This window comes from Ranitomeya imitator, chromosome 2 (assembly GCF_032444005.1).
Source record: "Ranitomeya imitator isolate aRanImi1 chromosome 2, aRanImi1.pri, whole genome shotgun sequence".
NCBI classification, from domain to species: domain Eukaryota; kingdom Metazoa; phylum Chordata; class Amphibia; order Anura; family Dendrobatidae; genus Ranitomeya; species Ranitomeya imitator.
Genome location: NC_091283.1, coordinates 231,250,571 through 231,275,950, shown reverse-complemented (window position 1 = coordinate 231,275,950; position 25,380 = coordinate 231,250,571). Strand labels below are relative to the sequence as shown.

The 25,380-nt window shown below is 48.8% G+C and overlaps 1 protein-coding gene across 1 annotated transcript in view; it reads left to right on the top strand.

Annotated features, from left to right (window-relative positions):
- Positions 1–25,380, top strand: part of LOC138662777 (cilia- and flagella-associated protein 337-like) — a 191,177-nt gene that overhangs the window by 90,812 nt on the left and 74,985 nt on the right. The window contains exons 11-16 of the mRNA XM_069748700.1: positions 18,760–19,020; positions 19,859–20,023; positions 21,028–21,177; positions 23,352–23,530; positions 23,598–23,672; positions 23,740–23,870. Coding sequence (XP_069604801.1) covers positions 18,760–19,020; positions 19,859–20,023; positions 21,028–21,177; positions 23,352–23,530; positions 23,598–23,672; positions 23,740–23,870 — 961 coding nt within the window. The remainder of the gene's footprint in view (positions 1–18,759; positions 19,021–19,858; positions 20,024–21,027; positions 21,178–23,351; positions 23,531–23,597; positions 23,673–23,739; positions 23,871–25,380) is intronic.

The following is a 25,380-nucleotide window of genomic DNA, read 5'->3' as shown; positions in this document are numbered from 1 at the left end:
AAAAACCGATTACCTTTGCTGGAACTGCAGGTTTCTGTTCCCCAATCTATTTCAGGGTAGTTGAAGTCCCCCATAATAATGACTTCTCCTTGAGTCGCAGCTTCATCTATTTGCTTTACGAGGATATTCTCCATTGCTTCCATTATTTTTGGAGATTTATAACAAACCCCTATCAGTAATTTATTATTTTTTCCCCCTCCCCTTATCTCCACCCACAGGGATTCTACATTTTCATTAAATTCACCTATATTATCGCGCAGGATGGGTTTTAAGGACGATTTTACATATAGACACACCCCTCCCCCTCGCTTATCTGTACGGTCACTTCTGAACAGGCTATAGCCCTGCAAGTTAACAGCCCAGTCATGGCTATCATCCAGCCACGTTTCAGATATCCCCACCATGTCATAATTATGCTCCAACAACATTAGTTCTAATTCGTCCATTTTGTTGGCGAGGCTTCTGGCATTAGTATACATGCACTTTATGTTCCTCTCTGTACTTCTATTTCTTAAATTATTAACTGTTCTGACCCCACCCCCCATGCCACCGCCACCCCCAACTTCCTTATTTGTGCCCAGGTCTCTGTCTGCACTATCTTCCCCTCCTATAAAATGAATACCCTCCCCCCCAATTCCTAGTTTAAACACTCCTCCAACCTTCTAGCCATTCTCTCCCCCAGCACAGCTGCACCCTCCCCATTGAGGTGCAGTCCATCCCTAGCGTAGAGCCTGTAGCCAACTGAGAAGTCGGCCCAGTTCTGCAGGAACCCAAACCCCTCCTTCCTACACCAATTCTTGAGCCACTTATTAACCTCCCTAATCTCCCGTTGCCTCTCTGGCGTGGCACGTGGTACCGGCAGTATTTCGGAAAATACCACGTTGGAGGTCCTTGCTTTCAGCTTGCAGCCTAATTCCCTGAAATCATCTTTAAGGACCTTCCACCTACCTCTAACTTTGTCATTACTGCCAATGTGCACCATGACCGCTGGGTCCTCACCAGCCCCTCCCAATAATCTGTCCACCCGATCAGCGATGTGTCGTACTCGAGCGCCAGGTAGGCAGCACACCGTTCGACGATCCCTGTCTTTGTGACAGATTGCCCTATCTGTTCCCCTAATAATTGAGTCGCCCACTACCAGCACCTGTCTGGCCTGCCCTGCTCTCCTATTTCCCTCCTTACTGGAGCAGTCACTCCTCCGGCTTTCAGAGGACATGCCTGGCTGCAGCAGTGCTACCCCTGTACTGGCACCCCCCTCATCTGCCAACTTAGCAAACTTATTGGGGTGTGCCAGGTCAGGACTAGCCTCCCTAGCACTCTTCCCTCTACCCCGCTTCCTAACTGTCACCCAGCTTCCTACTTCACCATCCTGCAGCTCCATCCTACCATCCCCCCCCTCATCTGTCCCATTGAGCGTCTGCTCCGTGAGCAGAAGACTCCTCTCCATGTTGTCTATGGATCTCAGTGTTGCCAGCTGCACATTTAGAGTCAGAATCTGGGTTTCCAAATGCACAACGTGCTCACATCTCGCACAGCAGTATGCACCCTCGATCGGCTGCTCAAGGACTGCATACATGTGGCAAGACGTGCACTGGATGGCATTAACAAGAGTGGAGCACATTTCCTAATGGGGATTGCACCAGACAGAACAGTTCAATAAAAAAAATAAAAATTAAATACAAAGTATTAATAAAAATCAGACAGCAATTCAGTAATTCCTCCCTTGGAAACTCCCTGACTCCAAAGTCACTGAATCACAAGTCACACTTACCGCCGTCCACACTTACGCTCAGGCCACACTCAGCTCGCTCACACTCGCTATGCTGAAGATTTAAAGATTTTTTTTTTTCTCTCCCTTAACAGCAATCCACCTTGCTGTCCAAATGCACTTCCAAAAAGGACTGGAGCCCCAAACAGCTGCCCCTTATAAACCCTTAATTATGAGCCCCCAAGTTAAGTTAACCCCTTATGAACATAGCTACCCCCAATTCAGCAACTCACACCAATTCACACAGGTATTTGTTAAAGGCTTTCCAAATACCTCTAGGAGTTTTTTGCCTGATTCCCCTGGAGTCCTTGAGCCGGTTGGTATTCTTAAGGAAGGGGTGATTCTGTCTGCCATATCCCCTGATTTGCGGCGGGCGCTTCAGGAATTTCAGGCTAATTAACCTGACCGCTGTCCTGTAGGGAAGCTGTTTGTTCCTGATAGATGGACAAGTAAGGTAATTTCTGAGGTCCATTGTTCTGTGTTGGCCGGTCACCCTGGGATTTTTGGTACCAGAGATTTGGTTGCTAGGTCCTTTTGGTGGCCTTCCTTGTCGCGGGATGTGCGTTCTTTTGTGCAGTCCTGTGGGACTTGTGCCCGGGCTAAGCCTTGCTGTTCCCGCGCTAGTGGGTTGCTTTTGCCTTTGCCCATTCCGGAGAGGCCTTGGACGCATATTTCCATGGATTTTATTTCGATCTTCCTGTGTCCCAGAGGATGTCTGTTATCTGGGTGGTTTGTGACCGGTTCTCTAAAATGGTCCATTTGGTACCTTTGCCTAAATTGCCTTCCTCCTCTGATTTGGTTCCATTGTTTTCTCAAAATGTGGTTCGTTTGCATGGCATTCTGGAGAATATTGTGTCTGACAGAGGTTCCCAGTTTGTTTCCAGGTTTTGGCGGGCCTTTTGTGCTAGGATGGGTATTGATTTGTCTTTTTCTTCGGCGTTCCATCCTCAGACAAATGGCCAAACTGAGCGAACTAATCAAACCTTGGAAACCTATTTGAGATGCTTTGTGTCTGCTGATCAGGATGATTGGGTGACCTTTTTGCCGTTGGCCGAGTTTGCCCTTAATAATCGGGCCAGTTCGGCTACTTTGGTTTCGCCTTTCTTTTGTAATTTTGGTTTCCATCCTCGTTTTTCTTCAGGGCAGGTTGAGCCTTCTGATTGTCCTGGTGTGGATTCTGTCATGGACAGGTTACAGCAGATTTGGACTCATGTGGTGGACAATTTGACATTGTCCCAGGAAAAGGCTCAGCGTTTTGCTAACCGCCGTCGGTGTGTTGGTCCTCGGCTTCGTGTAGGGGATTTGGTCTGGTTGTCCTCTCGTCATGTTCCTATGAAGGTTTCTTCCCCTAAGTTCAAGCCTCGGTTTATTGGTCCTTATAAGATTTCGGAGATTATCAATCCTGTGTCTTTTCGTTTGGCCCTTCCAGCCTCTTTTGCCATCCACAATGTTTTCCATAGATCTTTGTTGCGGAGATATGTGGTGCCCGTTGTTCCATCTGTTGATCCTCCTGCCCCGGTGTTGGTTGAGGGGGAGTTGGAATATGTGGTTGAGAAAATTTTGGATTCTCGTTTTTCGAGGCGGAAGCTTCAGTATCTTGTCAAGTGGAAGGGTTATGGCCAGGAGGATAATTCTTGGGTTGTTGACTCCGATGTTCATGTTCATTTGGTTCGTGCTTTTCATTTGGCTCGTCCTGATCGGCCTGGGGGCTCTGGTGAGGGTTCGGTGACCCCTCCTCAAGGGGGGTGGGTAATGTTGTGAATTCCGCTCTTGGGCTCCCTCCGGTGGTTGTAAGTGGCATTTTTGGGAGTTCTGCTCTTGGGCTCCCTTCTGTGGTTTTGAGTGGTATGGCTGCTTCTTGGATTTAGCTTCTGCAGCTGTTTTCACTGATCGTCTTCTTGGCTCGGCTATATTAGTCTGGACTTATCTCTCATTCAATTCCAGTTGTCAATTGTTCCTGCCTGGAGTCATTGCTCTTAGGATTTCCTGACACTCTGACCAGCTCAGCAAAGCTAAGTCCTTGCTTGTCTTTTTGTAATTCACTTGTTGTGGACTTTGTTGATCAGCATTTTGTTGTTTTTGCTCTTTTGTCCAGCTTATCAATATGGATCTATTCAGCTAAGCTGGAAGCTCTGGGCAGCAGAGTTTGCCCTCCACACTTTTAGTCAGGTGTGGAGATTTTTGTATTTCTCTGCGGTGGACTTTTTCTAGTTTTTTTTTTTTTTACTGACCTCACAGTGCTCTGTTCTGTACTTTTTCTATCTAGCTAGAAGTGGCCTCCTGTGCTAAATCTTGTTTCATACTACGTATGTAATTTCCTTCTCCTCTCAGTCATTATTTGTGGGGGGCTAATGTATCCTTTGGGGATTTTCTCTGCGGCAAGATAGTTTTCCTGCTTCTGTCTTTAGGGGTAGTTAGCTCTTAGGCTGTGACGAGGTGCCTAGGCAGAGTTAGGAGCATCCCACGGCTACTTCTAGTGTTGTGTTGAGCTTAGGGACTGCGGTCAGTATAGCTACCACCTGCTCAGAGCTAGTCTCATGTCGCTCCTTAATCACCAGATCATAACACAGAACATGGCACCAAGTACACACACATCACAAAGCACCAAGTACACACAGAACATGGCACCAAGTACACACAGAACATGGCACCAAGTACACACAGCACATGGCACCAAGTACACACAGCACATGGCACCAAGTACACACAGCACATGGCACCAAGTACACACAGCACATGGCACCAAGTACACACAGCACATGGCACCAAGTACACACAGCACATGGCACCAAGTACACACAGCACATGGCACCAAGTACACACAGCACATGGCACCAAGTACACACAGCACATGGCACCAAGTACACACAGCACATGGCACCAAGTACACACAGCACATGGCACCAAGTACACACAGCACATGGCACCAAGTACACACAGCACATGGCACCAAGTACACACAGCACATGGCACCAAGTACACACAGCACATGGCACCAAGTACACACAGCACATGGCACCAAGTACACACAGCACATGGCACCAAGTACACACAGCACATGGCACCAAGTACACACAGCACATGATGGTTAATGTGCTGTGTGTGTACTTGGTGCCATGTGCTGTGTATACTTTGTGCTATGTGCACTTGGTGCCATGTGCTGTGTGTACTTGGTGCCATGTGCTGTGTGTACTTGGTGCCATGTGCTGTGTGTACGTGGTGCCATGTGCTGTGTGTACTTGGTGCCAAGTACACACAGCACATGGCACCACGTACACACAGCACATGGCACCACGTACACACACAGAAGGCACCACGTACACACACAGCAAAGGCACCACGTACACACACAGCACATGGCACCAAGTACACACAGCACATGGCACCAAGTGCACATGGCACCGAGTACACACAGCACATGGCACCAAGTACACACACAGCACATGGCACCAAGTACACGCACAGCACATGGCACCAAGTACACGCACAGCACATGGCACCAAGTACACACAGCACATGGCACCAAGTACACACAGCACATGGCACCATGTACACACAGCACATGGCACCAAGTACACACAGCACTTGGCACCACGTACACACACAGCACTTGGCACCAAGTACACACACAGAACATGGCACCAAGTACACACACAGAACATGGCACCAAGTACACACAGCACATGGCACCAAGTACACACAGCACATGGCACCAAGTACACACAGCACATGGCACCATGTACACACAGCACATGGCACCAAGTACACACAGCACTTGGCACCACGTACACACACAGCACTTGGCACCAAGTACACACACAGAACATGGCACCAAGTACACACACAGAACATGGCACCAAGTACACACAGCACATGGCACCAAGCGTCTATAATAAACCAGCAGGTGAATTGCTACCAGAACTGTTCCTGTGACTACCTTGCGAAGCAGCTGATTGAGTCAACCCCTCACAGAACATATAAAGAAAGGTGCACACAGAACTACAATGTAACTAAACCTTTACTGAAACTGTTATGACCTGGTGGTGAGGACAATAATGGACCTGGTGGTTAAGAGCACACGGAATGACCTGATAGTTACTAATAATACAGGACAAGCTCTGAGACGTGGGAACTCTGCTGACCGCAATCCCTAATCCTATCACACACACTAGAAATAGCCGTGGAGCGCTCCTGACGCTCCCTAGGCGCCTCGTCACAGCCTAAGGAACTAGCTAGCCCTAAAGATAGAAAAATAAAGCCTACCTTGCCTCAGAGAAATTCCCCAAAGGAACAGGCAGCCCCCCACATATAATGACTGTGAGAAAAGATGAAAATCACAAACACAGAGATGAAATAGATTTAGCAAAGTGAGGCCCAACTTACTGAACAGACAGAGGATTGGAAAGGTAACTTTGCGGTCAGCACAAAAAACTACAAAAAGACCACGCAGAGGGCGCAAAAAGACCCTCCGCACTGACTCACGATGTGGAGGCGCTCCCTCTGCGTCCCAGAGCTTCCAGCAAGCAAGACAAAAATCAAAATAGCAAGCTGGACAGAAAAATAGCAAACAGAGAAAAACAAGCAGGAACTTAGCTTCTGCTGGGAAGACAGGTCACAAGAACGATCCAGGAGCGAACTAGACCAATACTGGAACATTAAATACATATATCTATATCCGCGCTGGAGATACCATAATGCGCAAGCCTAAACGTAAAAGAACTAAATAAATGTCTATTCTGATTAAAATAAGTAATGACCCAATTGTGCGATATTGCAGTATTCAAATGCACATATGAACTGAAAAAGAAAGAAAAAAATGATTACCGGAAAATAGCTAGTGGTCCTCTATAGGTCCGGATTCCTCCACTGTTTGTCCGGTGATGGAGAAAAACTTGTACTTTCTTGAGGTAGGTATGTGAGGAGAGGGAGTAAAAAAGCCCGTCCCGGCCGGTGACAGACCCCTCTCTCACACACACGGGTTTACTCGATCTTCAGCGCTACACGGCGCCTTCTCACGCTGATGGCCGGCGAGGTGCAGGAAGTTTGCAAGACCTCGCGTGACGTCACATCCACGTGATTGTTCACGTGGACGGCTACGGAGTACACACTGTGCCAAAAAGGTACTTGTCCTGTCCAACGCGTTTCGGAGTCTGCGGACTCCTTCTTCAGGGATCCCTGATTTTTTTTCTTTCTTTTTCAGTTCATATGTGCATTTGAATACTGCAATATATCGCACAATTGGGTCATTACTTATTTTAATCAGAATAGACATTTATTTAGTTCTTTTACGTTTAGGCTGGCGCATTATGGTATCTCCAGCGCGGATATAGATACAGTGGGGCAAAAAAGTATTTAGTCAGTCAGCAATAGTGCAAGTTCCACCACTTAAAAAGATGAGAGGCGTCTGTAATTTACATCATAGGTAGACCTCAACTATGGGAGACAAACTGAGAAAAAAAAATCCAGAAAATCACATTGTCTGTTTTTTTATCATGTTATTTGCATATTATGGCGGAAAATAAGTATTTGGTCAGAAACAAATTTTCATCTCAATACTTTGTAATATATCCTTTGTTGGCAATGACAGAGGTCAAACGTTTTCTGTAAGTCTTCACAAGGTTGCCACACACTGTTGTTGGTATGTTGGCCCATTCCTCCATGCAGATCTCCTCTAGAGCAGTGATGTTTTTGGCTTTTCGCTTGGCAACACGGACTTTCAACTCCCTCCAAAGGTTTTCTATAGGGTTGAGATCTGGAGACTGGCTAGGCCACTCCAGGACCTTGAAATGCTTCTTACGAAGCCACTCTTTCGTTGCCCTGGCGGTGTGCTTTGGATCATTGTCATGTTGAAAGACCCAGCCACGTTTCATCTTCAATGCCCTTGCTGATGGAAGGAGGTTTGCACTCAAAATCTCACGATACATGGCCCCATTCATTCTTTCATGTACCCGGATCAGTCGTCCTGGCCCCTTTACAGAGAAACAGCCCCAAAGCATGATGTTTCCACCACCATGCTTTACAGTAGGTATGGTGTTTGATGGATGCAACTCAGTATTCTTTTTCCTCCAAACACGACAAATTGTGTTTCTACCAAACAGTTCCAGTTTGGTTTCATCAGACCATAGGACATTCTCCCAAAACTCCTCTGGATCATCCAAATGCTCTCTAGCAAACTTCAGACGGGCCCGGACATGTACTGGCTTAAGCAGTGGGACACGTCTGGCACTGCAGGATCTGAGTCCATGGTGGCATAGTGTGTTACTTATGGTAGGCCTTGTTACATTGGTCCCAGCTCTCTGCAGTTCATTCACTAGGTCCCCCCGCGTGGTTCTGGGATTTTTGCTCACCGTTCTTGTGATCATTCTGACCCCACGGGGTGGGATTTTGCGTGGAGCCCCAGATCGAGGGAGATTATCAGTGGTCTTGTATGTCTTCCATTTTCTAATTATTGCTCCCACTGTTGATTTCTTCACTCCAAGCTGGTTGACTATTGCAGATTCAGTCTTCCCAGCCTGGTGCAGGGCTACAATTTTGTTTCTGGTGTCCTTTGACAGCTCTTTGGTCTTCACCATAGTGGAGTTTGGAGTCAGACTGTTTGAGGGTGTGCACAGGTGTCTTTTTATACTGATAACAAGTTTAAACAGGTGCCATTACTACAGGTAATGAGTGGAGGAAAGAGGAGACTCTTAAAGAAGTTACAGGTCTGTGAGAGCCAGAAATCTTGATTGTTTGTTTCTGACCAAATACTTATTTTCCACCATAATATGCAAATAAAATGATAAAAAAACAGACAATGTGATTTTCTGGATTTTTTTTTTCTCAGTTTGTCTCCCATAGTTGAGGTCTACCTATGATGTAAATTACAGACGCCTCTCATCTTTTTAAGTGGTGGAACTTGCACTATTGCTGACTGACTAAATACTTTTTTGCCCCACTGTATATGTATTAGATTTATTTGTGTTTTTTTCACAACATTGGACATTTGAGGTAGTGGTGTCCATATATCCGCAGCAGGAGTACCATCATCATTTATATACATTATATGCAGCGCCCCTAGCCGCTTTTGCATTTCAATACTGGAACATTGACTGGTGGCATGGAGCAATGATCTAGGTGGAGTTAAATAGAGCAGCCGTCACGACGAATTAACCTCGTCACCTGTGGAAGGAACCTCAGAAGCCGCAGCCCCACTCACAACCACCAGAGGAAGCCCATGGACAGAACCAGCCGAAGTACCATTCACGACCACAGGAGGGAGCTTAACAACAGAATTCACAACATGAAACACAAAACACTGTCATAAAAACAATAAAAAGCCTGTGGACCAGTATACTCGGTGGTGAGCCAAAGAATTATCTGTGGCCCCACAGCCTAGCAGGGAACGATATCATAATGGCAGAAAGACAAGTTGTAGAATATGGTAAGCGATCACACCAAATGAACGTGGACCAAGTGTTAGCTTATTTAGAATGAATAAATTATTAGGGTGCATAGGACTCCTACACAAGGAAAAGACACAGTGGAGCTGACAATATACGTAAAAAACTGCGCTGCACAAAGTGTAATGACTCCACAGCTGACGTCGGCATCACGAGCTCTAATCAATCACGCCGTATCGATTCACTGCTTATTTATCTACGTATACCATAATTGTACAGGAGGTGTTCATAATGGGCTTATGGACGCCATGATGCCTCTTTCCCTGACGAAGGTATGCAGACCAAACGCGCGTAGGGGTGGTGGCACCATCGCTGATTGTAGGTAATCTTGTGATTACACTTTGTGCAGCGCAGTTTTTTACGTATATTGTCAGCTCCTCTGTGTTTTTTCCTTGTGTAGGAGTCCTATGCGCCTTAATAATTGATTCATTATAAATAAGCTAACACTTGGTCCATGTTCATTTGGTGTGATCATTGTTTTGTGTTTCAGTAAAGGTTTTCTTACATTGCAGTTCTGTGTGTGCCCTTCTTTTATGCAGGAGCTTCTCACAAAACTAGAATATCATCAAAAGTGAATTTATTTAAGTTCTTCAATATAAAAAGTGAATCTTGTATATTCTATAGAGTCATTACACACAGAGTGATCTATTGCAAGGGTTTATTTCTGTTAATGTTGATGATTATGGCTTACAGCCAATGAAAACCCAAAAGTCATTATCTCAGTAAATTAGAATAATTAACAATAAACACCTGTAAAGGCTCCTAAGCATTTATAAAGGTCCCTTAGTCTGTGTCAGTAGTTCCACAATCATGGGGAAGACTGCTGACCTGACAGATGTCCAGAAGGCGTCACTGACACACTCCACAAGGAGGGGAAGCCACAAGAGGTCATTGGTAAAGAAGCCGGCTGTTCACAGATTGCTGTATCCAAGAATATTAATGGAAAGTGGAGTGGAAGGAAAAAGTGTGGTAGAAAAAGGTGCACAAGCAATCGGGATAACCGCAGCCTGGAAGGATTGTTAAGAAAAGGCCATTCAGTAATGTGTGGGAGATTCACAAGGAGCGGACTGCTGCTGGAGTCATTGCTTCACCACACACAGAGGTATCAGGACATGGGCGACAAGTGTCACATTCCTTGTGTCAGCCACTCATGACCAATAGTCATTGCCAGAAGCGTCTTACCTGGGCCAAGGAGGAAAAGAACCGGACTGTTGTCAGTGGTCCAAGGTGTTGTTTACAGATGAAAGTAGATTTTGCATTTCATTTGGAAATCAATGTCCAGAGTCTGGAGGAAGAGTAGAGAGGCCACAATCCAAGCTGCTGGAGGTCTAGTGTGAAGTCTCCACAATCAGTGATGGTTTGGGGAGCCATGTCATCTGCTGGTGTCGGTCCACTGTGTTTTATCAATGCCAAAGTCAGCGCCGCTGTCTACGAGGACATTTTAGAGCACTTCATGCTTCCCTCTGCCGACAAGCTTTATGGAGATGGAAATGTCGTTCTCCAGCAGGACTTGGCCCCTGTCCACACGGCCAAAAGTACCAATACCTGGTTTACAGACAACAGTATCACTGGGCTTGATGGGCAGCAAACTCAACTGACCCAAACCCATAGAGAATCTATGGAATATTGTCAAGAGGAAGATGAGACACCAGACCCAACAATGCAGACGAGCTGAAGGCTGCTATCAGAGCAACCTGGGCTTCCATAACCCCTCAGCAGTGCCACAGACTGATCGCCTCCATGCCACGCCGCATTGATTCAGTAATTGATGCAAAAGGAGCCAGACCAAGTATTGAGGGCATTTACTGACCATACAATATTTCAGATTTTACAATCATTTTTCAAGCTGGTATTATAAAGTATTCTAATTTACTGAGATAATGACTTTTGGGTTTTCATTGGCTGTAAGCCATAATCATCAACATTAACAGAAAAAAACACTGGAAATAGATCACTCTGTGTGTAATGACTTTGTAGAATATGAGTTTCAATTTTTTTTGTATTAAAGAACTGAAATAAATTCACTTTTTGATGATATTCTTTTTTGTGAAAAGCTCCTGTATGTTCTAAACATATCATATCGTATCAGTACTGCCCATGCATCACATGTACACATGCGCACACAGCCGCCAATCATGACCATAGTGTCTCTAACACCAGGAATATTCAATCACCTGACTGGAGGTCACGGCTCCAAAGATGCAGAACCAAATAGGGGAACCAGCAAACATCACATCCCAGGTTCTGGGTGTCTCTATTATTGGTCCGATCACAGGCTGCTTCTCTCCTCTAGGTTCTGGGTGTCTCTATTATTGGTCCGGTTACAGGCTGCTTCTCTCCTCTAGGTTCTGGGTGTCTCTATTATTGGTCCGGTCACAGGCTGCTTCTCTCCTCCGGGTTCTGGGTGTCTCTATTATTGGTCCGATCACAGGCTGCTTCTTTCCTCCGGGTTTTGGGTGTCTCTATTATTGGTCTGGTCACAGGCTGCTTCTCTCCTCCGGGTTCTGGTTGTCTCTATTATTGGTCTGTGTGAGGAAAATGTATATCATAAGTTAGTTTTCTTGCTAGCCTGCGTGAGCTAAGCCCCCCTTCTTGGAGTGATGCTGCAACAGTTTGTAGCTTCAAATTCCTGACTTTTCAACTCCCAAATCCCCCATCACCCCTCGCCAAAGGTATTTACGACCGGCATTTCCTGCCGTGTAAGCTCTAACTGGACTAGAAACTTCTAGAAATTCATGAAAGTCCTTTGTTTTGTTTTTGTAAGATATTAGGCAAACCATTTAAGTTAAGAACACGAAAATATATATTCGTAAAGTCCATCGGAGGATCTATCTATCACAATAAGCACAGGCTTCTAACTCCATCTGGTAAAGAAGTAGGAATTTCTCTGGAAATATGTATCCCAGATAGAACCTTTTTGATCTCATTAGAATGCCCACATTAATCCGAGATGAATGCTGGGTTTGTTATGACTATGACATGTTTTGTAGCGGAGTTATAGAAATTAGATATAGATTAGGGTGAGATTAGTTAACTGAAGAGGTAGGAGGGACGAGGTGATCCAACCCCTTTCTGGGATGTTACAGGCTTAGCTATAACTGTCTGCCCAGATCCCCAGTTTTTTTACTTGCCTTTTTCCTTGGAGAGCCCTGAGCACGTCCAATGAACTGGGACGTATGGTTGCCTGCAATGCAATGAACTGAGAACATGTGAGTGTTATCTTTTCTCCTTTAATCCCCTTTATGTTATACTTACCGTGTACATATTTGCAATTGTCTTATTTCTAACCTCTTTATAAAATATTTTTGATAAAGCACTGCCTAATTTTTATGGGATATAATATTTAATATTAGTTCATTCTCCATGCTCTAAACGTACCCTGTCTCTTGAAGGGAATTATGCTACTGTGTTGGGTTAGCTTCGGACCCGTTTAACCGGAGCTGGTGGCAGCGATACTGTGTGCAGGCTTTTGGATGCTGTAGCGATTGCGGCATTGATAATTATTGTTCCTGCCTGAGCGAGAGTAGTTTATCGCGTTGCTGCAGCGTGCCCAATAGCCAGTACATAGCAGGCAGCCTGTCTGGCGACCAATTACCCAGGGTGCAGTACCTAATCTGAGCTGAGAGTAAGGGGGGCGCCAGAGAGCTGCAAGTGTTAAGTGGAACTGTAAGCGGGATATCAATAAATCCCTGCAGTTCGTGGTATAGTGAAGAGCAGTGGGATACATAAAATAAGCCCCTGCTGGAAACTAAGAGGTCAATAGCCTTGTGTGTGTTTTTTCATTACATTGTGAAGTGAAGGGATAACTAAGATAAGCCCCCCTGCACATGTGATAGCCGTCTGTTGGCCTAAAGTCACCCCGATCCGTGACGTAGGGGTGACGGTCACGGTGTGAATCGTGACAAATTGGTGGCAGCGGTCAGGGAATCCTGACAAATTGGTGGCAGCGGTCAGGGAATCCTGACAGTCCGGTCACAGGCTGCTTCTCTCCTCCGGGTTCTGGGTGTCTCTATTATTGGTCCAGTCACAGGCTGCTTCTCTTCTCCGGGTTTTGGGTATCTTTATTATAGACCAGTCACAGGCTGCTTCTCTCCTCCAGGTTCTGAGTGTCTCTATTAGTCCGGTCACAGGCTGCTTCTCTCCTCCAGGTTCTGGGTGTCTCTATTAGTCCGGTCACAGGCTGCTTCTCTCCTCTAGGTTCTGGGTGTCTCTATTATTGGTCCGGTCACAGGTTGCTTCTCCCCTCCAGGTTCTGGGTGTCTCTTTTATAGACCTGTCACAGGCTGCGTCTCTCCTCTGCGTTCTGGGTGTCTCTATTATTGGTCCGGTTACAGGCTGCTTCTTACCTCCAGGTTCTGGGTGTCTCTATTATTGGTCTGGTCACAGGCTGCTTCTCACCTTCAGGTTCTGGGTGTCTCTATTATTGGCCCTGTCACAGGCTGCTTCTCTCTTCCAGGTTCTGGGTGTCTTTATTATTGGTCCGGTCACAGGCTGCTTCTCTCCTCTAGGTTCTTGGTATATATAATGGACCGGTCACAGACTGCTTCTCTCCTCCAGGTTCTGGGTGTCTCGATTATTGGTCCGGTCACAGGCTGCTTCTCTCCTCTAGGTTCTGGGTATCTTTATTATAGACCAGTCACAGGCTGCTTCTCTCCTCTGGGTTCTGGGTGTCTCTATTATTGGTCCGGTCACAGGCTGCTTCTCTCCTCTAGGTTCTGGGTATCTTTATTATAGACCAGTCACAGGCTGCTTCTCTCCTCTAGGTTCTGGGTATCTTTATTATAGACCAGTCACAGGCTGCTTCTCTCCTCTGGGTTCTGGGTGTCTCTATTATTGGTCCGGTCACAGGCTGCTTCTCTCCTCTAGGTTCTGGGTATCTTTATTATAGACCAGTCACAGGCTGCTTCTCTCCTCTGGGTTCTGGGTGTCTCTATTATTGGTCCGGTCACAGGCTGCCTCTCTCCTCTGGGTTTTGGGTGTCTCTATTATTGGTCCGGTCACAGGCTGCTTCTCTCCTCTAGGTTGTGGGTATCTTTATTATAGACCAGTCACAGGCTGCTTCTCTCCTCTGGGTTCTGGGTGTCTCTATTATTGGTCCAGTCACAGGCTGCTTCTCTCCTCCAGGTTCTGGGTGTCTCTATTATTGGTCCTGTCACAGGCTGCTTCTCTCCTCTAGGTTCTTGGTATCTATAATGGACCGGTCACAGGCTGCTTCTCTCCTCCAGGTTCTGGGTGTCTCTATTATTGGTCCGGTCACAGGCTGCTTCTCTCCTCCGGGTTCTGGGTGTCTCTATTAGTCCGGTCACAGGCTGCTTCTCTCCTCTAGGTTCTGGGTATCTTTATTATAGACCAGTCACAGGCTGCTTCTCTCCTCTAGGTTCTTGGTATCTATAATGGACCGGTCACAGGTTGCTTCTCTCCTCCAGGTTCTGGGTGTCTCTTTTATAGACCTGTCACAGGCTGCTTCTCTCCTCTGCGTTCTGGGTGTCTCTATTATTGGTCCGGTTACAGGCTGCTTCTTACCTCCAGGTTCTGGGTGTCTCTATTATTGGTCTGGTCACAGGCTGCTTCTCCCCTTCAGGTTCTGGGTGTCTCTATTATTGGTCCAGTCACAGGCTGCTTCTCTCTTCCAGGTTCTGGGTGTCTTTATTATTGGTCCGGTTACAGGCTGCTTCTTACCTCCATGTTCTGGGTGTCTCTATTATTGGTCTGGTCACAGGCTGCTTCTCACCTTCAGGTTCTGGGTGTCTCTATTATTGGCCCTGTCACAGGCTGCTTCTCTCTTCCTGGTTCTGGGTGTCTTTATTATTGGTCCGGTCACAGGCTGCTTCTCTCCTCCAGGTTCTGGGTGTCTCTATTATTGGTCCGGTCACAGGTTGCTTCTCTCCTCCGGGTTCTGGGTGTATCTATTATGTCTGTTATTGGTCCGGTCACAGGCTGCTTCTCTCCTCCGGGTTCTGGGTGGCTCTATTATTGGTCAGGCTGCTTCTCTCCTCCGGGTTCTGGGTGTCTCTATTATTGGTCCGGTCACAGGCTGCTTCTCTCCTCCGGGTTCTGGGTGTCGCTATTATTGGTCCGGTCATAGGCTGCTTCTCTCCTCCAGGTTCTGGGTGTCTCTTTTATAGACCTGTCACAGGCTGCTTCTCTCCTCCCGGTTCTGGGTGTCTCTATTATTGGTCCGGTCACAGGCTGCTTCTCACCTCCAGGTTCTGGGTGTCTCTATTATTGGTCGGGTCACAGGCTGCTTCTCTCCTCCGGGTTCTGGGTGTCTCTATTATTGGCCCGATCACAGGCTGCTTCTCTCCTCCGGGTTCTGGGTGTCTCTATTATTGGTCCGGTCACAGGCTGCTTCTCTTCTCCGGGTTTTGGGTATCTTTATTATAGACCAGTCACAGGCTGCTTCTCTCCTCCGGGTTCTGGGTGTCTCTATTTTTGGTCCGGTCACAGGCTGCTTCTCTCCTCCAGGTTCTGGGTGTCTCTATTATTAGTCTGGTCACAGGCTGCTTCTCTCCTCTAGGTTCTGGGTGTCTCTATTATTGGTCCGGTCACAGGCTGCTTCTCTCCTTCAGGTTCTGGGTGTCTCTATTATTGGTCCGGTCACAGGCTGCTTCTCTCCTCTAGGTTCTTAGTATATATAATGGACCGGTCACAGACTGCTTCTCTCCTCCAGTTTCTGGGTGTCTCGATTATTGGTCCGGTCACAGGCTGCTTCTCTCCTCTAGGTTCTGGGTATCTTTATTATAGACCAGTCACAGGCTGCTTCTCTCCTCCGGGTTCTGGGCGTCTCTATTATTGGTCCGGTCACAGGCTGCTTCTCTCCTCTAGGTTCTTGGTATCTATAATGGACCGGTCACAGGCTGCTTCTCTCCTCCAGGTTCTGGGTATCTTTATTATAGACCAGTCACAGGCTGCTTCTCTCCTCCGGGTTCTGGGTGTCTCTATTATTAGTTCGGTCACAGGCTGCTTCTCTCCTCTAGGTTCTGGGTATCTTTATTATAGACCAGTCACAGGCTGCTTCTCTCCTCCGGGTTCTGGGTGTCTCTATTATTAGTCCGGTCACAGGCTGCTTCTCTCCTCTAGGTTCTGGGTGTCTCTATTATTGGTCCAGTCACAGGCTGCTTCTCTCCTCCAGGTTCTGGGTATCTTTATTATAGACCAGTCACAGGCTGCTTCTCTCCTCTAGGTTATGGGTATCTTTATTATAGACCAGTCACAGGCTGCTTCTCTCCTCTGGGTTCTGGGTGTCTCTATTATTGGTCCGGTCACAGGCTGCTTCTCTCCTCTAGGTTCTGGGTATCTTTATTATAGACCAGTCACAGGCTGCTTCTCTCCTCCGGGTTCTGGGTGTCTCTATTATTAGTCCGGTCACAGGCTGCTTCTCTCCTCCAGGTTCTGGGTGTCTCTATTATTGGTCCGGTCACAGGTTGCTTCTCTCCTCCGGGTTCTGGGTGTATCTATTATCTCTATTATTGGTCCGGTCACAGGCTGCTTCTCTCCTCCGGGTTCTGGGTGGCTCTATTATTGGTCAGGCTGCTTCTCTCCTCCGGGTTCTGGGTGTCTCTATTATTGGTCCGGTCACAGGCTGCTTCTCTCCTCCGGGTTCTGGGTGTCGCTATTATTGGTCCGGTCATAGGCTGCTTCTCTCCTCCAGGTTCTGGGTGTCTCTTTTATAGACCTGTCACAGGCTGCTTCTCTCCTCCGGGTTCTGGGTGTCTCTATTATTGGTCCAGTCACAGGCTGCTTCTCTCCTCCGGGTTCTGGGTGTCTCTATTATTGGCCCGATCACAGGCTGCTTCTCTCCTCCGGGTTCTGGGTGTCTCTATTATTGGTCCGGTCACAGGCTGCTTCTCTTCTCCGGGTTTTGGGTATCTTTATTATAGACCAGTCACAGGCTGCTTCTCTCCTCCGGGTTCTGGGTGTCTCTATTTTTGGTCCGGTCACAGGCTGCTTCTCTCCTCCAGGTTCTGGGTGTCTCTATTATTAGTCTGGTCACAGGCTGCTTCTCTCCTCTAGGTTCTGGGTGTCTCTATTATTGGTCCGGTCACAGGCTGCTTCTCTCCTCCAGGTTCTGGGTGTCTCTATTATTGGTCCGGTCACAGGCTGCTTCTCTCCTCTAGGTTCTTAGTATATATAATGGACCGGTCACAGACTGCTTCTCTCCTCCAGGTTCTGGGTGTCTCGATTATTGGTCCGGTCACAGGCTGCTTCTCTCCTCTAGGTTCTGGGTATCTTTATTATAGACCAGTCACAGGCTGCTTCTCTCCTCCGGGTTCTGGGCGTCTCTATTATTGGTCCGGTCACAGGCTGCTTCTCTCCTCTAGGTTCTTGGTATCTATAATGGACCGGTCACAGGCTGCTTCTCTCCTCCAGGTTCTGGGTATCTTTATTATAGACCAGTCACAGGCTGCTTCTCTCCTCTGGGTTCTGGGTGTCTCTATTATTAGTTCGGTCACAGGCTGCTTCTCTCCTCTAGGTTCTGGGTATCTTTATTATAGACCAGTCACAGGCTGCTTCTCTCCTCCGGGTTCTGGGTGTCTCTATTATTAGTCCTGTCACAGGCTGCTTCTCTCCTCTAGGTTCTGGGTGTCTCTATTATTGGTCCGGTCACAGGCTGCTTCTCTCCTCCAGGTTCTGGGTATCTTTATTATAGACCAGTCACAGGCTGCTTCTCTCCTCTAGGTTATGGGTATCTTTATTATAGACCAGTCACAGGCTGCTTCTCTCCTCTGGGTTCTGGGTGTCTCTATTATTGGTCCGGTCACAGGCTGCTTCTCTCCTCTAGGTTCTGGGTATCTTTATTATAGACCAGTCACAGGCTGCTTCTCTCCTCTGGGTTCTGGGTGTCTCTATTATTGGTCCGGTCACAGGCTGCTTCTCTCCTCTGGGTTTTGGGTGTCTCTATTATTGGTCCGGTCACAGGCTGCTTCTCTCCTCTAGGTTCTGGGTATCTTTATTATAGACCAGTTACAGGCTGCTTCTCTCCTCCGGGTTCTGGGTGTCTCTATTATTGGTCCAGTCACAGGCTGCTTCTCTCCTCCAGGTTCTGTGTGTCTCTATTATTGGTCCAGTCACAGGCTGCTTCTCTCCTCTAGGTTCTTGGTATCTATAATGGACCGGTCACAGGCTGCTTCTCTCCTCCAGGTTCTGGGTGTCTCTATTATTGGTCCGGTCACAGGCTGCTTCTCTCCTCCGGGTTCTGGGTGTCTCTATTATTAGTGCGGTCACAGGCTGCTTCTCTCCTCTAGGTTCTGGGTATCTTTATTATAGACCAGTCACAGGCTGCTTCTCTCCTCTGGGTTCTGGGTGTCTCTATTATTGGTCCGGTCACAGGCTGCTTCTCTCCTCTAGGTTCTGGGTATCTTTATTATAGACCAGTCACAGGCTGCTTCTCTCCTCCGGGTTCTGGGTGTCTCTATTATTAGTCCGGTCACAGGCTGCTTCTCTCCTCTAGGTTCTGGGTATCTTTATTATAGACCAGTCACAGGCTGCTTCTCTCCTCCAGGTTCTGGGTGTCTCTATTATGGAGCAGTCATAGACTTCTCTTTTCTTCAGGTCCTGAAGGTCTGGGACATTTCTTCGCACAGATGTCTACAGACAATAGTGTTAAAATTCCCCTGTATACAGCCTGGGCGCTTGCTGGAACAAGGTGGCTTTCCATTCTTACTGACCTCGTCCCCTCCACATCATTTGCTGGTCGCTTACAATGACTACATTGGGATGCTGACCTTGGCCCAGACGGACCCAATCATGGAGGATTCGACCACTCATGGGGCTCCGCTCTCTGGACTTCTCTACAACGCCTTCTTTCATCAGGTGAGAGGCTGCTGGTCCATTGTCATTAGTAAGGAGACTTATTTATGGATGTGAGATCCACGGGCTGGTCCTATGTATGGATGAGAGAAGGGCCCCCAGGCTGGTCCTATGTATGGATGAGAGAAGGGCTCCCAGGCTGGTCCTATGTATGGATGAGAGAAGGGCCCCCAGGCTGGTCCTATATATAGATGAGAGAAGGGTCCCCAGGCTGGTCCTATGTATGGATGAGAGAAGGACTCCCAGGCTGGTCCTATGTATGGATGAGAGAAGGGCCCCCAGGCTGGTCCAATGTATGGATGAGAGAAGGGCTCCCAGGCTGGTCCTATGTATAGATGAGAGAAGGGCCCCCAGGCTGGTCCTATGTATAGATGAGAGAAGGGCTCCCAGGCTGGTCCTATGTATAGATGAGAGAAGGGCCCCCAGGCTGGTCCTATGTATACATGAGAGAAGGGCCCCCAGGCTGGTCCTATGTATAGATGAGAGAAGGGCTCCCAGGCTGGTCCTATGTATAGATGAGAGAAGGGCTCCCAGGCTGGTCCTATGTATAGATGAGAGAAGGGCCCCCAGGCTGGTCCTATGTATAGATGAGAGAAGGGCCCCCAGGCTGGTCCTATGTATAGATGAGAGAAGGGTCCTCAGGGTGGTCCTATGTATGGATGGGCCCACCACCTGGGGTTGGTTCTATTTATAGATGATAGCACAGTCCGCCATTATTCCTAATGTTGAGCAGTAATAGAGTGGCGACAAGCCTGCTGACTGTTTCCAGTACTGCCTGGCAGAACAGTGAATCACAGTGTATATGGGAAGGCTGGAGCTGACTGTGCTGCTCTCCTGACAGGTGGTGACCGCCAGCGAGGACTCCTCGATCATTGTGTGGGATGTGGAAACCGGAAATAAATCTCTGCTGCTCCAAAATGTCCACGGAGAAGAGGAAATCACATGTATGACCCTCGACACCTCCCAGAGGAAGCTGGTGACTGGGGCCAGGAATGGGACCATTAAGGTAAAACACAGCTAGATGCTCCATCCCTCAAACAGCCAGGACAAGGCGCTTGTTCTATCCTCCAGATGGCCAGGACAAGGCGCTTGTTCTATCCTCCAGTTGGCCAGGACAAGGCGCTTGTTCCATCCTCCAGACAGCTAGAACAAGGCACCTGCTCCATCCCTCAGACAGCTAAAACAAGGCACCTGCTCCATTCCTCAGACAGCTAGAACAAGGCGCTTGTTCTATCCTCCAGACATCTAGAACAAGGCGCTTGTTCCATCCTCCAGACAGCTAGAACAAGGCGCCTGCTCCATCCCTCAGACAGCTAGAACAAGGCGCCTGCTCCATCCCTCAGACAGCTAGAACAAGGCACTTGTTCTATCCTCCAGACAGCTAGAACAAGGCGCTTGTTCCATCCTCCAGACAGCTAGAACAAGGCGCCTGCTCCATCCCTCAGACAGCTAGAACAAGGCACTTGCTCCATCCCTCAGACAGCTAGAACAAGACGCTTGTTCTATCCTCCAGACAGCTAGAACAAGGCGCTTGTTCCATCCTCCAGACAGCTAGAACAAGGCGCCTGCTCCATCCCTCAGACAGCTAGAACAAGGCACCTGCTCCATCCCTCAGACAGCTAGAACAAGGCGCTTGTTCTATCCTCCAGACAGCTAGAACAAGGCGCCTGCTCCATCCCTCAGACAGCTAGAACAAGGCGCTTGTTCTATCCTCCAGACAGCTAGAACAAGGCGCCTGCTCCATCCTCCAGACAGCTAGAACAAGGCGCCTGCTCCATCCCTCAGACAGCTAGAACAAGGCACCTGCTCCATCCCTCAGACAGCTAGAACAAGGCGCCTGCTCCATCCCTCAGACAGCCAGAACAAGGCGCTTGTTCTATCCTCAAGACAGCTAGAACAAGGCACCTGCTCCATCCCTCAGACAGCCAGGACAAGGCGCTCCCTCGCCTATCCAGATAAAAAAGTCTCATAGACAGTCTCAGTCTCAAATATTATGTAATATTGTCCTAGATCTGGAACATTCAGAATGGCCACAACCTGCACAGACTACAGCCGGTGGCGGAGGCCGAGGTCACCTGTGTGATACCTGTGAGTGACCAGAAATATCTGAGCGTGGGCTGGAACAGGAAGATCATTGTCTATGACGTCACTAGGGCAAAGGTGAGACCCCGAACCCTACAGCCCCTGTACTGACCCCACAGTAGAGGTGATGCCCCTAACACTATACCCCTCCACCTACAGCCCCTGCACTGACCCCAGAGTAGAGATGATGCCCCTAACACTACACCCCTCCACCTACAGCCCCTGTACTGCCCCCAGATTAGAGGTGATGCCCTTAACACTACACCCCTCCACCTACAGCCCCTGTACTGCCCCCAGAGTAGAGGTGATGCCCTTAACACTACACCCTTCCACCTACAGCCCCTGTACTGACCCCATAGTAGAGGTGATGCCCTTAACACTACACCCTTCTGTCACGATTCACACCGTGACCGTCACCCCTACTTCACGGATCGGAGTGACTGTAGGCCAACAGACGGCTATCACATATGCAGGGGGCTTATCTTCGTTATCCCTCCACTCCACAATGTGATGAAAAAAACACACACATGGCTATTGACCTCTTAGTTTACAGCAGGGGCTTATTTTAGGTATCCCACTGCTCTTCAATATACTACAAACTGCAGGGATTTATGTATATCCCGCTTACAGTTCCACTTGAAACTTGCAGCTCTCTGGCGCCCCCCTTTCTCTCAGGTCAGATTAGGTACTGCACCTGGGGTAATTAGTCGCCAGAAAGGCTGCCTGCTATGTACTGGCTATTGGGCACGCTGCAGTGACGCGATAAACTACTCCCACTCAGGCAGGAACAATAATTATCAACGCCGCAGTCGCTACAACGACACCCAACTACCCAGTACAAATGTATGCTGCCACCAGCTTCGATTAAACGGGTCCGAAGCTAACCCAAAACAGTAGCGTAATTCCCTTCAGAAGACTTAGGGTATGTTTTAGAGCATGAAGAACGACTCTAGTATTAAATATTATATAGTCATATAAAGATGTTACAATATGAGACAATTGAAAATATGTACAAGATAATTATAAAATAAACAGGGGTTAAATGAGAAATAACACTTACATGTGTTCAGAGCATTGCAGGCAACCAGGCTAGTGGAGTTTCCATCTGTCCCAATGCATTAGGACTGGCAGTCAGGGCTTCCCAGGTAAAACTCAGACTCACTCTGAAGGCTGGGCAAAGTGGAGTCACTTAAATAACCACAGCCTGTGACATCATTAAAAGAGGTTGGTTTACCCAGTCCATCCTACCTTTTCAGTCTTACTTGATTTAACACAAGTTTGTCTAATGCCTGTAACTCCGCTACAGAGCCTGTCATAGTCACAACAAACCCAGCATTCATCTCGTATTAACATTGGCATTCTAATGAGATCAAATCTGTCCTATTTGTGATGCATAATTACCGAGAAATCCCTACTTTTTTACCTGATGGAGTTAGAAGCTCATGTTTAGAGTGGCGGATAGATCCGCCGAGGGACGTAAAGAATATATATTTTTCCTTTTTCTAGCCTAACTCATTAGCCCAATATCTTATCATAATGGAACAAAGGACTTCCATGGATTTTGGAGCCATTTTTACCAGTTCCAGCTAGTGCAGTTGGGAGGGGGCGAGTAACTTTCGTCGAGCCTGGAATTTATGACCCCGGGGCAATAAAACCCTCTTCTACCATACATTCAAACACAAAGAGACAAAGATAGCCAGAGAGAGAAGGGGGGGGGGGGGGGGGTTAGCCCCCAGCATGAGCTGAAGGACAAAGCTACAACATCATATTATATTTCATACAATATCGTGACACCTTCCACCTACAACCCCTGTACTGACCCCTGAGTAGAGGTGATGCCCTTAACACTACACTCTTCCACCTACAGCCCCTGTACTGACCCCAGAATAGAGGTGATGCCCTTAACACTACACCCTTCCACCTACAGCCCCTGTACTGACCCCAGAATAGAGGTGATGCTCCTAACACTATACCCTCCACCTACAGCCCCTGTACTGACCCCACAGTAGAGGTGATACCCCTAACACTACACCCCTCCACCTACAGTCCCTGTACTGACCCCACAGTAGAGGTGATACCCCTAACACTACACCCCTCCACCTACAGCCCCTGTACTGACCCCACAGTAGAGGTGATACCCCTAACACTACACTCCTCCACCTACAGCCCCTGTACTGACCCCAAAGAAGAAGAGAGTAGCCAATCCCTGATTTACACACTGTGATTAGTCAGTGACCAGTGTTCTCCCTCAGGACACACACGTGCCTGCGGACGAATCGTGGAAGGATGGGCACCTGCACAAGGAGGACATCCTGTCCGCTGACTATTGCCCCTCACTGGGGCTCTTGGTGACGGGGAGCTATGATGGTGAGATCATTGTGTGGAACACAGAGACGCAGCGGAGGTTCCTGTATCTACGGCAGTGTGGGAGGTAGGACACCCCTCGCCTCACGCCTCCCTTACAGTACACACCTGACGCCTGTCTCCTGAATTCACAGATCCGTCCTCAGGGGTGGAGCCAGTGACACTATCCATCACATGAGTCACTCCCGGGAGCGCGGCGAGGAGCCAAGGTGAGGGCCTCCGTAATGTCACGCTGCATGGGGAGGTCATGTGACCACATCAGGTGTTGTCTCGCAGGTGTCAGCCCTCAGTGGACAGAGTCTACTTCCTCCAGCATCGATCTGCACAGAAAGACACAGCCATGGTGGTCAGCTCTGAGGCCGGGACGCTGCACTGGTGGAGCCTGTACTCCCAGCACCGGAAAAGAGGTACGCGGGGGAGGGGTCAGTAGCAAGCCCCACCCATTATATACAAGGCACACCCCTGAGGACTGGAGCATCTGATGAGGTCCTCAGCAATAGCTCCAATCTGGGGAAAGGTGGGAACATTTCACTGCAGCTCTGGAGGTGACTGGAGAATGACATGATGTAACAGCAGAAAAGTGACCACAGCTCTGGAGGTGATTGGAGGATAAGATACGATTTAACAGCAGAATAGAGACCGCAGCTCTGGAGGATAAGATATGATGTAACAGCAGAATAGTGACTGCAGCTCTGGAGGTGACTGGAGGACAGGTGCCCACAATCAGCCACACCCTGCTAGGAGCAGCACCTGCCTTGTGAGCTCCAGCACTTCCAGCAGGAGGCCCAGAGTCTGCCTCTCTTCTCCCCAGGGAGAGGCAGGCTTCCTGGGAGGCCGGCATGGCTTCCCAGGCTTCTGTTCCCCGGTCTGTGCCGGCGGGGGACAGAGAGCAGCAGCAGCAACCGGCCCAAGAGGGACTGAGGAGGTCGGGACGGGTGAGAAGAACCATACCCACCTACACCAACCCTGAGACGGCCCATCGTCTGCCCAGAGAGGGAGACAGGGGCGCCCCAGGCCCCAGGAAGGAGAGCCCAGGAACATCCTGGGGGGAGAGGAGCTCCGGCGAGTCCTCGAGTACCTTCTCCTCCCGAGTGGTCGCCATGCTACGTGAGTACGAGGACGCCGGCAAAGCACTGACCGGGCTGAAGGAGAAGCTGCGGGAGGCTCGGGTCCTGAACACCCAAGCCTCTAACAAAGAGAAACCCGCGACCTCCCAGAGGTTCAGAGCCCTCAAAGATGAGGTGGTCCGGTTAGTGCTCCTCCGGGAGGGGATTGAGAAAAGCGCAGGTCCCTTCCTGGAGAGGTTTAAGAACCAGCGGCGGTTCTCCGAAATGAAGGGGTTAAATACCTCAGGAGAGCCGCCAGCCGGCGTCCTAAGCGACGAGGAGGAGGACGACGTGGCTGTGACTGGAGTCCTACAAGCTGGAACCAGCCGGGAGAGTGAGTCGCAGAGCCGACAACAGGGGAGCGGCCTCCCGACACGGCAGAGGACTCCGACAGCACAGGCTGGAGTGTCAGCGGAGGAAGAGGAGGAGGGTGGTCTGCCAGAGGAGATCCGACAGCTGGAGTCTCCAGTGAACCTGGACCGCTTTTCCTTTGGTGAGGACGAGCCAGCAGAGGAATCCAAGAAGAGGAAGAAGACAAGGAAGGAGACCGCACGGGAGGTGGTGAGTTACAGATATGTACTGATGGATGATGTTACACCTACCGCCTCCTGTGTAAACCCCACCAAACCTAAAGGCACGGGCTCTGCAGTGGGTCCGGGGCATAGACAAGGTGGGGAGAGGAGGAGGACGTCCGGCGGTGCTGCCGTCTGTGCGGGGAACAGTGCAGGGGGCGAGGCTGTGGTGGTACTCACGGCGCCGGACATAGGGGACCCCGAGGAGTTTCCCTCACTGCCCTCTGCGGCTAAGCCGG